The sequence below is a fragment of the Ceratina calcarata genome, unplaced genomic scaffold (assembly GCF_001652005.2).
Source record: "Ceratina calcarata isolate Rehan_Ccalc_2016 unplaced genomic scaffold, ASM165200v1 scaffold427.2, whole genome shotgun sequence".
NCBI lineage: Eukaryota > Metazoa > Arthropoda > Insecta > Hymenoptera > Apidae > Ceratina > Ceratina calcarata.
The window spans coordinates 39254-51426 of NW_017166391.1; the positions used below are offsets into that span (position 1 = coordinate 39254).

The 12173-nt window shown below is 32.8% G+C and overlaps 1 protein-coding gene across 1 annotated transcript; it reads left to right on the forward strand.

The window, feature by feature from the left end:
• Positions 1 to 6626: 6626 nt before the first annotated feature.
• On the forward strand, positions 6627 to 12143 carry LOC108626682 (tRNA (guanine(10)-N2)-methyltransferase homolog; the record flags this gene model as incomplete). Its single annotated transcript, XM_026815017.1, has 9 exons — positions 6627 to 6647; positions 8143 to 8208; positions 8297 to 8542; positions 8624 to 8758; positions 9831 to 10094; positions 10172 to 10310; positions 11164 to 11362; positions 11816 to 11942; positions 12029 to 12143. Coding segments are annotated over exons 1-9 (1312 nt in total), but the record flags the coding sequence as incomplete, so codon positions are not given.
• Positions 12144 to 12173: the final 30 nt, after the last annotated feature.

Here is a 12173-nt window from a genome sequence, read left to right on the forward strand (position 1 = left end):
TTTTTCTAAGGTACACAAACTTTTAGGATTGACTGTGTAATCAATACATCCTTAAGTATTGTAATAAGTGTTATTCAAATTTTTGTTTGAATAATGTATTAGTGTTTTTTATATACAAACGAAGGAAGTTTAATAAAGTAAACTTCATAAAAGACTAAAACTTATTTCTGCGCGACTAGAAGACTAGAATCTAAAACGTATTTCTACAACAGTTAGAACAAAAGTATCGATAGTTGTAATAGCTTCTCGTCTGTTTCATTACTCTGAATTCATCCTTTACCATTAAACCTATCCTGAAAATTGTAATAACTTACAGTCGTAAAGTTACTGTCATAAAGCGTTTTATAACTTTGTCGATAAAAAAAGTTTCGATAATTCAACTCCCACTCTCCGGGTACCACGAAATGAACAAATCAATATGTAGCAGTTTGCTGTGATTGGACTCTTGGCTGAGCCAGTAGGAACTGATTCTAACCGAAGGGGTTGAACTTCTCGGATTCTGCGCTTCTAAACGAGAATTCTCATTGCTGGAGCTCTGAGCCAAAAAGAGGTATCTGAGGATGAAACAGACATGGACGTCCACAAATTTCACGTTTCAAACTACGACTACTATTCCCCTTGAAAGTACATAGTAATAGTTACGTGTACTTTCCATTCTTCTGCTCTTCTTTTTGGAATTGGTGGATGTAATAACATAGCAGAAGTCCTGAAGGATTGTACCACATTTAATAGAAATAGTTATAAATATAATTATTCGGTTTGTAAGATTGAATGTAAGGAAGACTGCAAATTCTTAAGCCTGATAGGGCAAGAATGGCTAAATAAAATATACATTGGCTCCCATTAATAATCGGACATACTTCAAAGTAGAATAACTCTTTTAATGTTGGACTAAACAACTTCATTTTCTTTGAGATACGATATATGTGACAAAAAGTTGAAAAAAGTTGCCTTTCGTCAGAATCTCGAAGAATAAAGACAAGGGCACGCCTTTTAACTTTTATATTAGGGCCTCCAATAAAAATATGAAACATCCTGTTTATAGTGTTACAGCCCTATGAAAGGGCTGGATTCCTTGTCATTTGTCGCTTTCGCAATACGCGCTCGGTAACAATCAGCGAGTATCGAAATGTGGCGACTAATCATTTCGATACTCTAGACTAGACTCTAGGCCATCGGCCTGAGATGCGCTCGAAATGTAGAGCATGTCGAAATGATTAAAGGAAAATAGGATGCTGACTCTTTAGCTTTTCGACTATAAAGTCTGGCCATCAGAGCCCATACGGCAGTTCGGATTTTCGACTCTTAACCCGCGAACTCTGTCCGGGTCCTCACCGGTTTCAAAGCATCATTCAGCTGATTCCCTGAATTGAAAGATTCTTAAACGGCTTATCCGAGGGACGAACGCATTGTCTAGAAACCGTTGGGAACTCGAGAAGTTACGTATAAAAGTAAATACATAGTATCGTGTGTGACTAGTGTCAGCATAAACGTCACTGACACGTGAAACCGCTGATTAGGCTGAGCTAAGCAGCAACTGGTATGTAACCGAGAATAATATTAAAGAATATAAACTATTAAAGAAATCTCGTGTCAATCCTTTTATATCCAATACCTATTCCCTTAAGGTAGATAGTTAGATCAAGGTGTGCTTAAGCACTTTGAATAAAGGCAAGACCCGCAATACAGGATGTAACAATAAGTTCATAGGTTTCGGTTTCGGTTCTCCAAATTTTCAGAATCGATGTAATATCGATTTTATAATTGTTTTTTTTATTCCGCATTTCGATACTTCGTTTCAATTATAGTTGTTTTAAGAAATAAGTACATACATATTTTGCTTAACGATCGAAAAATTTATGTGTAAACCTATCTAAAAAACCTAAATTTATGTGTAAATTAGTGTTAATATCTGCTGCATGAAAATTAAAAATTCCAGTTGAAGTAACCTTAAAGCAGGAATTTTAAGCTCGTTAACTACCGAGGGCCATATTAAGTATTATGTATTAAATCACGGGCCGCAAAACAAAAAAACAAATGGAAATAAAAATAAAGCATAGTTTTTATTATAAACAAATCAATACATACACAACAATAATACACAGAATATAAACATATTATAAAATATATATGTATGTAAAAGAATTTCCTTTTTCAATTTAACATTATTAAAATAGAGTAATATAATCTTTTTCTTGAAGAAATTTAGTAACGTTTTTCATTAACCGAATTTTCAAAATTTGGTTGAATTTGTTGAGCTGTAGTTATTTTTAAAATTGCTTTCACGATCCTGTTTGATAATCTTCATCTTTCCGCAGTTTTATTATTTTTTAAAGTAGGAAATAGTTGTTCGCGCAATGTGTGCTACCGAACAGATCCAGTTATCCACAGTTAAATAAACGTATTGATTATTAATCTTGGCGGGCCGCAAAACAACTCCCTGCAAGCCGCGTGTTTATCATGCCTCTATTAAAGGTTGATTACAAGATTACGTAACAGGTATCGGTAGGACCGAAATACAGACCGAAATACAGGACCGAAAAATAACAGAGTTATAGAACCGATATAATATCGCTCCGGAAGGACTAAAACCAAAACCGATATGTTAGGACCTAACGACACTGTTAGGTGGAGACCTAACGGGGTCCGGACAATTCGAGGAGGAGTAAGGTTGAGACAGGGATGTATTTCAATAAATAGAAAATAATTTCAATTTGGAATTTAAAGAGTGTAACGACCACGAAAACTAATGAACACCCGTTAGCGAAAATCTGTCGAAAACCGCGGGGACCGCCGGCCTAACGACACGGATTGTTTATTAACAGCGTCGTTAGCAACGCGTAGTTATACACGAGAGTACGAAGCCTAGCTCTCGGACACCCGATACAGCCAGGAAAGTACGGGGACTACCCTGGGTCGTTCCTTGGAGGAGAGTACGGCTGGAAATTCCGCCGGACGCCAAACCAGGAATAGAGTACAGGGGACGTCACCCGGACGCCTGAGAATGCATAGGTTAAGCGTTTGGGAGAGAACGGTCGGACTATCCACCGGTCGCCCAGTAGATATAGAAATCTCTCATGGAGAGGAGAGAACGGTTGGAATAACCACCGGTCACCCTCCAGGTGTAGTTAGCATTAGAGAAGAGTACGGAGGTTCAACCTGGGTCATTCTTCGTAGGAAAGAACGGCTGGAGCATCCGCCGGTCGCCTCGAGAATAGAGTACAGGAACCCTCCGGACGTCTCTAACTATATGTATTTATCCGAAAGCGTGATGATTTTGTATGCATTCCCATGTGCCGTAAAAATGTGAAAATGAATAAATTATTATTTGTGTTTTCCCAGAACCTTTGTTCCTTAAACTCCGAAATCCCCCTATAAGAGTATTTATTCCCGATAGTCCCCAAATGTATACAATAATAATATCTCGATTCAAATTAAAGTAGAATATTATTGTTTGCTATTTCGTGGTACTTGTCCTCAGCGGCGAGATCTGTAAACAGAAAAATACACAACGGCAAATTAAATTTGCGATTCGTTGTCAATTAGTGGACTGTATTTGGTGAGACGAGAATAATTTCTCGTTTCGTGTCAACGTTGGTCAACTCAACTCACTCGTGATCGAGTGAGGAGGTCTTCTACGTTACACTGATTCGGTGCACCGAAACGTTTCAATTTTGGAGCTAAAAAAATTTCTTTAGCCTTAATGTCGACTACCAAGTTACGAAAGAAGAAATACATGTATTGTATAAATTCTTGTTTAAGATAATGATAATAACCTTCACATGACCTCAAACACCTCCACGGAAAAAATTCTCAACATGAACCGTGTCTTCGTTAAACATCTTTTGTGCCCGACCTCAATTTCCCTTATTTCCAAACTCACGCGCTGTGCACATGATCGGTGAGTAACTTTCCCGAGGAGCTTTTTTCCAGGGAAAGTCAGGCATTCCGTTGTTGTCTTAACAAAGGGTTTGGCCTTGGACGCCTGGCATTTGGGACTTATCACTCCGCGTTGTCAACAGGGATAAGTGGTCGGAAACGCAGTCGAAGATCCCATACCCTCGGGTTTTCTTACACTTTCTTTATAGTTATTAACCCATTCCTCCTTATTACATTTCAGTTCTTCGTTTCGATTACTGTTGTCTGCTTGAGAAGCAGACGTGTCAAAATCTGTTTTATATGAATAATACAATTTCAAACGTACTTCAATCAGCTATCAATGAGTTAGCAAACACCGACAATGAGACGAAAGCAACAACTCTTAAGATATACAACATTTTCTGCACGTACACAAATATAAATATACATATTTGTATACGAATAGACGTAAAGAGAACTATAAAATACATAATTCAATACTTTATTCAAAATGGTGGAAGCATTTTACGTGCACTAAAAGCGAACGAAATTCGCAGCACAAACCATTTAGTATTTGTCGCATTGCAGAGGTAAATTCATGTCCTCTTGTCGCGCTTGTGCCAAATGTTCCACCACGCCCATCTACCTCTCCGCATCCTTTTATCAAAATATTTCGTATTTGACTATTCCTTCCTCTCTTTCCCTATATCTCTCTATTATGTATATGTACATACATGTACGAATTATACGTACCTATATGTCGATATACATATTTTATTCCTGCACTTAGCCAGCATTCATATTAAAAACATAATCTTATACAGGGTGTTCCACGTAACACTTCTCATGACTTTTCAAGTACTTGCGATAATCTGACAAAAGATATTTTTAACAAAAGTTAATCAGTTTTCGATTGTCTATAGATTGCAAGAAAAAAAGTTGGAAAGAAAATTTTTTTGCCATTGTCAAGGTCACCTTCATTCTTTTAAATGGCACTTTGTATTTTTGACTTAATAATATTATAACCCGTATCATCGACCTAGATACCATGACCTTCGGATGACCTTGAAGGCACAGAAATGAAAATTTTGACAAAAAATTATAGCCTGCTTGAATGAGTGATAATAACTTGTGTTTTGCGAAGGTCATGGTATCTAGATCGTTGAATTCGTCTTAATACGGGTTATAATATTAATAAGTAAAACATACAAAGTTCCATTTAAAAGAATGAAGGTGACTTTGACAATAGCAAAAAAATTTTCGTTCCAACTTTTTTTCTTGCAATCTATAGCCAATCGAAAACTGGTCAACTTTGTCGAAAATATTTTTTTGTCAGATTATTGCAAGTACTTAAAATATCGTGAGAAGTGTTACGTGGGACACCCTGTATACATAATAATAGGTATTGCATGTTGGAAGAAAGTATTTTATTCTATTTTCACTCTCAAATGTCGAATTTCGAAAAAATCGGAAAATGGTTTTCAGTTTTCTTATAAAGTAGCATTTTAGAGTCAAAATCAGTTTCATATCTCCAATATTAGCTTTCATATTTTAATTGTAAGAGATGTTGCAAAACAAAAAAGAACACATTGTACTCCATTCCTATCCTCAGGGCAGGAATTTCGCAAAATCCTCTCTTAACGGACACTTAAAACATGATAGGAAACTACTTTGTAAATTTCAAGTTTTGTACGATAGCTTTTGTTAGACGTTGACTCAGTCAGGAAGCTCTTTTATACATTAAATGTAAATTTTGTTGAGGTGCTAACTGATACTTGCAAGTAACATTCATTTCTTTACCGTCTATTTGCAGTATTTTATATCCTTTTTTAATATCTGTAACAAATTCTTTATAATGCAAATTTGATTTAAAATTTTCTATTCCTATACTTACAATTAGTTAGCATTGATATCAAAAACATAAGAATAGGTACTACAGATTGCATAATACAGAATAATAAGTATAATACTGCTTCTGATTTTGTTATTTATACTAATCTTGTTGCTGTCCGTATCAAATTGATAACTGTTGCACCTGATATGTGCCTATATTTTTTCAAGAGAACAATGGTCAAAAATTGTCTCATAACGAAAAGAAACAAATCTTGTTTATTTATTTCATTAAAATATACGGTAGCAATTTTAAATTGATTCGGTATCACAATTTGAAATAGAATAGTTTTAATAATAATCTTAAATTAATTCTATATAACAGTTCTAACAACAAATATAAATTGATTGTATATAATAATTTTGAACGAATTGCATATCAAATATTGTTACAATTTTAAGTATTGTGTAAGAATATGGATTGCATTTTTTGCATTCGGTTTACTATTCCTGATAATAAAATAAGTAACAAAGTAGGTATTTTAACAAAAAAATATATCCGAAAGACAAAGCAGTGAAACGAAGAATTGTCCTCTTAAATAAAGGACGTATGCTCACCGACGTTATAGCTGTAAGTACAATATAGCATACATGAGGACCATTTATGATCTAATGCAGTGTAACAAAGGGTAAATTTTTTTGCTTGCACAGTAAAATGGCGCTAACTTTTTTCGAATCTGTTATTCTAGGTGTTACTGTGAGGGGTTGTTTTTACGCCGTCCCCGTATTGCATTGAATCGTACCATGAATATCCATTAAGTGTCCACTTCGTCATGATAACAATCTCTTTCCTTGATCAAACACTCAAATACTGAAACTTTTTATGAAGAATTCATAGAGATATGATTATAATGCATGAAATCTGTATGTACACTATAATGGACCATCACGGGCAGAATGTAAGTGAATCTATTACAGAGCCAATTTAATAATTTAAAATTGTTTATGATAGACGTGGACGCAGAGTAGTAAAATTTCGAATCGATATTAGGCATCAATATTAAATATTGATCTTGTAAAATTACATACGTAATATAGTATATAAAGTATTCAGTAAAAATATGTATAACAATAATACTTCAAGGTCTACTAAATTATACTAATACACATAGTGTATCATTTACTTTCAAAGCTGGAATAGACTCAAGCATCTATTATTGCCAGTGTGTAATATACAGTGTATAAATAGATTACCGATTTTTACGCAAAATAAACTATTTATCATGGTATTAGTATAAAAAAAAGTGTTTTATGATTATAAATGCATAAAATTCGCAGTCTAATTATTATGAATAATTACGAGATCGAAAAGGAATGAAAATTCGTTTTTACCTTTTTATAAATGCATAATTATAATGCATAAAATATCTGCAGTCTAGTAATGAAGCGTGAAATGAATCGTTAGCGTGTGAAGGCATTGCGAAAAAAAATTCAATATTTTGAAGGTGTAAACCAAGTTCTGTTCTTTACCCAATAAGACTACAATTATAACAAATACTACAATACTCTTGTTTCGTTTTTCATGAAATTTTATCCAAAACTATATCGCATGGCGCATAGCTATTTCCTTCAATAATTTAAATTAATCAGACACTGTAGACAGGCCTTAAATTCACGTTTGACTGGGGCCCCAAGGAATTACAACACGTCACTGGTCTTTATATTCCTCACGGCTGGACCACGCAATATCAACTATGCTATATAACCATATTGATTTTTTGGACTCACTGAAAGATCGTATCCAAACATGTTTACATGACTATGGTTCAGACCGATTGATCCATAGATCGTTCTATTAATTATTATTATTATTATTGACGTTGAGGAAGTTAATTCAAGTAATCAGACAAATGTGTGCATAACGAATTAAATTATTCTCTTTGAACGTACCTTACTTGAAACAGCACATGAAAAAGTTACATCAGTTTCCAAATGAATATAATACTCGTTTTATATTTTATCATTACAATTGAAATAATGTAAGACGAGTCACGTTTGCAGTGTTTGTGTGAATGCAAGGCAATAACAATGAGTAACCAATGGAAGAGGTATCTTTTTTGGTTTGCCCAAGAACACATTGACTTTCGTACAGCTGTGAGTCACTTTAAAATTCCTTATTTAGATATTAAATTGCAGATTTTTATCTAAAACATGACATCAGTTAAAAAAATGCATTCTATGTAGATATCTCTTATCATTTTTCTTCATTTTCATTTTTCATCTTTTTCAGTCATGTTTATGTATTTTATACTCAACTCTTAATATTTTGTACATTTTTTAACATGATAAACATTCTTTATATTTGCAGTCTAATTTTCCTGTAAATGGATAAAATCTGCTGTCTGTTAATTATTGTTTTACGTCTCTATAAATATTTAATAATTATCTTTTTAGGAGATGGAATCGATTCTGACTATGCTTCGTATAAATATTTATGTTCACCCAAGATTGAAAGAACAAGTAAGAAAGTAGAAATACTCTGTTATCTAATATCTATTTAGTTTGGTTTAATATAAATGTTATTTATGCTAGAAACATTTTGTTAAAGCCTTATTGGATAGTTCATTTACCATCAGAAAGCGTGGCTCATAGTATTGCGAGCAGAGCAGTTTGTATACGTTTCTGTTTGGAGTTATGGGCTAACAGTAAGAAAGTGGAAGATTTACATAGTAAGTTAAGAAATTATCCAGTTGCAGAAATTAAAAAATATTTTGGGCCACAGAAATCTTTTAAAGTAGTGGTTGAAACATTCTGTAAACACTTTTCGCAAAGCGAGAAAGTGAACAAGATAGAGGTGAATACATAATTACTCTAATTTTACAAAGTTATACACAACATTTTTTTATATTGTACTAACTGTTATTATATATTACAGTCCTTCAGCTACTTGCCATTGGAAGGGCCAGTGAGGTTGAATAATCCAGAAATAACATTATGTTACATAGAATTTTATGGATTGAATCCTAATAACATTCCTGAAAAACCTTACGATTTGTTTTTTGGTAGATGGGTAGGTGTTTTTAAATTTTATGTTTATATGAATATAGATAAAATCCAGAGTATTGGATTTGGTTTATATCTTTGGTTTACAACCCAGATGAAAAAATCGAAAAAAGCTATCTTCCATTTCTTTTTACGAATTCTACCGATTTTGACTTATTGGAAACTTTTTGCTCACATCATTTAGTAAAGTAATCTATCTAATTATTTAAAGAAACTTTGATCGTTTGGTCCGATTCTTATTCGACCCGAAGTTATTCAATTTTAAATAGTGTGTGCTCGATTCTACTGTAATTGTAATTGTCTTAATCTGCTTCCAACCGTTCGCACAACTGAAATTTTTTTTGCATTTCTTAATTTTTTTTAATCCTACTGAAAATAACTTGCTTAAACCCTTTGAAATTATAGAATAAACAACTAAACTTATATAATAGATATAAAACCTAGTGAACATTTTGAAAATCCTTCTTTTAATTTCTTATCCACCATTCTCAATTAATTTGGTCGCTCCCTTTTTCTCTCTAATATTTCCACAAAAGAGCATTCTCTTTCTAAACAGTCACAATCTACTAGCCACTGTTTCAAAGTTCTCCATCTTCATTCACATATTCTACAAATTGTTTTTCCATTGTTTAACCAGTATCTATTGTATGATTTCATAGTACCACACCTGGCTATTGCTATTAGTATTTGTACCATATTTATATCATTACCCTTTTCCTTTCTTGAAAGATATTTTGTTATTGTGTACCATACATTATATTTGTGTACTCTATTACATTTTGCCTCTTCAAACCTAATTAATATTCGAACATACTTCAAACTAGAATAGCTTTATAGTATTGGAGTAACTTTATAGTATTCTAATTATTCCTTCAAATTTTAACAATCTTTCTGTCTCCAATCATATCCCTATTTGATTCTTATAATTTAGTACATGCATCTTTCTAAACTTAAACGAATATATTTTGCTTGTACCTCCACCATCCAAATAACTCCACTTCAAATATTAGAATTCCTTTTATTAGAGAATCAAACAAGAACATGATTATTGTATAATTTGTATTATAATGTGTTTTCAGATTACAACTGGACAAAGGGATTTAATTAGGAAGTTGTCACTGAAAACAAGAAAATTCATAGGTAACACGTCCATGGATCCTCAATTGTCGTTGATAATGGCTAATCAGGCTCAAGTTCAGAAGGGAGACATCATCCTTGATCCATTTGTTGGCACTGGATCTTTGTTAGTCGCTGCTTCTCACTTCGGTGGATATACGTTAGGAACTGATATAGATTTCTTAATGCTTCATGGACGTACAAGACCTAGCAGGATATCACAAAAGGTAAAACTATTTAATTTTTTTATCAGTCGTTCTTCACGATGCTGACCAATGAAACTTTTTAACGTATTGTTCATCAGATTAGGGAAAAGGATGAAAGTATTGCCGCGAATATGAGTCAATATGGAAAAAGATCATATTATATTGACGTTGTAGTAGCTGACTTTTCTTACCCCTTGTGGCGCTCTGATATGTGTATAGATGCTATAATTACTGATCGTGAGTATAATTATTATTAGACTGCGGATGTCTATGCGTTTACGGGAATTTTCAATAATTCAAAGAAACACGGTATGCAATAATATATAAATAAATACATCTGAGCCTCGTTTTGCACGGTAAAAGCGTACAGAGTAAAAGAACCGTAGGAGAAAATTAATGGTTTCGTATGGTTAATTAGAAAAATTCACAAAAAGTAACATTTTTTAACATATTACTTATACAAGTGGACTTTTTGTGAATCCATTTGCGTACTCAAATTTGCTGTTTAAAAGCACAAAATTCATCATGTGTTTAGGCCTCATACTTTTCGGAATATATGTCAAAATATATAAAACAATGCCAACTTTGAAGGCTGATTTTGTCCCTTCAATGTTCACAGTTGCCGATAAAAAGAATACACGTCAAATATTTTTATGAGAACTATGTCTCTGCCAAATTTCATCAAATTCGAAGTATTGTACTTTGGTATATTCTCTACTTGTGCGCCTGATCAATTTTTAAAACTCACGTAACTGTGAGAAAATAATTTAAAAAAAAAAATCGTGTAACCATGAATAAATCATTTTAAAAAAATCGTACAACTCTAAATAAATCATGTTAATAGAAACCACGTAATTTTGTGTAAACAAATACCGTGTAAAAAGAAGATCAGGTGTACGAAGTACTAAAAGTAAAATGTATTATATAATAGGTAAAGACATGTTTATATGCATTTCGTTACTTTAATTTTACTTATAAAAATAGGAATTTGCATAAATATCCGCATTATATATCTAATTATTACACTATAATTTTTATAATAAATCTAAGTCCTCTTATTAATTATCCTTAATCTAATTCTTCTTATTAGCTCCTTATGGTATCAGAGAAGCAACAGAAAGGATAGGTACAACTAAAGTAAATCCAATAATTGAAGAACATCAAGCATCTTCTCATATACCATCGAAAATTGGATACGATTTGACCCAAATGTACAACGATTTATTAACGTTTGCAGCTCAACATCTTAAGATAAATGGCAGACTAGTTTGTTGGTTTCCTTTGTTCAGGTAACTAATACTAAGTTTTAATCAGTACATAGCAAGAAATTAGTTTTCATAGTGCAGAAAGTATGTGAAAACGTGTGTTTTTCGGGCATGCATATGGAGCAAAGATCGTCAATTCGGGAGTCGATTGAAAATATATAAGTTGAATGTGGAATTCCTAAGCGACTTAAAGCTAAAACTTGCTACCTTTTAACCAAATATTGTTAAAAATCATTAAATTAATCCGTCTCACGTATTGACAGTCAGAAAAATAATTAACAAAATTATTATAGAATTATTATCACATACATTTATACTATAGTTGCTATCTGTATTAATAATCTCAGATAATGTTTAATTTGGAAAACAAGTAGTTTTTCAATTCTTACGACAAAAATGAAAAATATGAAGTATACAGTACAAGATTAATGCTTATCATTCATGCTATTCAATAATATCTGAGTAATTATTTTTCAGGGATCAGTATTCAGAAAAACAGCTACCAACACATCCATGCCTAGAATTAGTAGCTAATTCGGAACAGGTACTTAGTAATTATACCAGCCGTAGATTATTGACTTACCAAAAAATAAAAAACTTGAAAGTGAGTACGGACATATATAAGTATAATACCTACTACTGTAATTGAATAAAGAATTAATTTGATTGAGTTCTTATTTTCTCCGTTAGGAATCAGATGATACAACTTCTACGAATTTGATTGACTTTCGAGAAAAGTATTTCGCATTGCGAAATGAAAGTCGAAAGGAAAGGCGAATGAAGAAAGCTATAGAGAAAGCGAAAGGCAGAGAACTTTGGGAACAGAATAATAAAG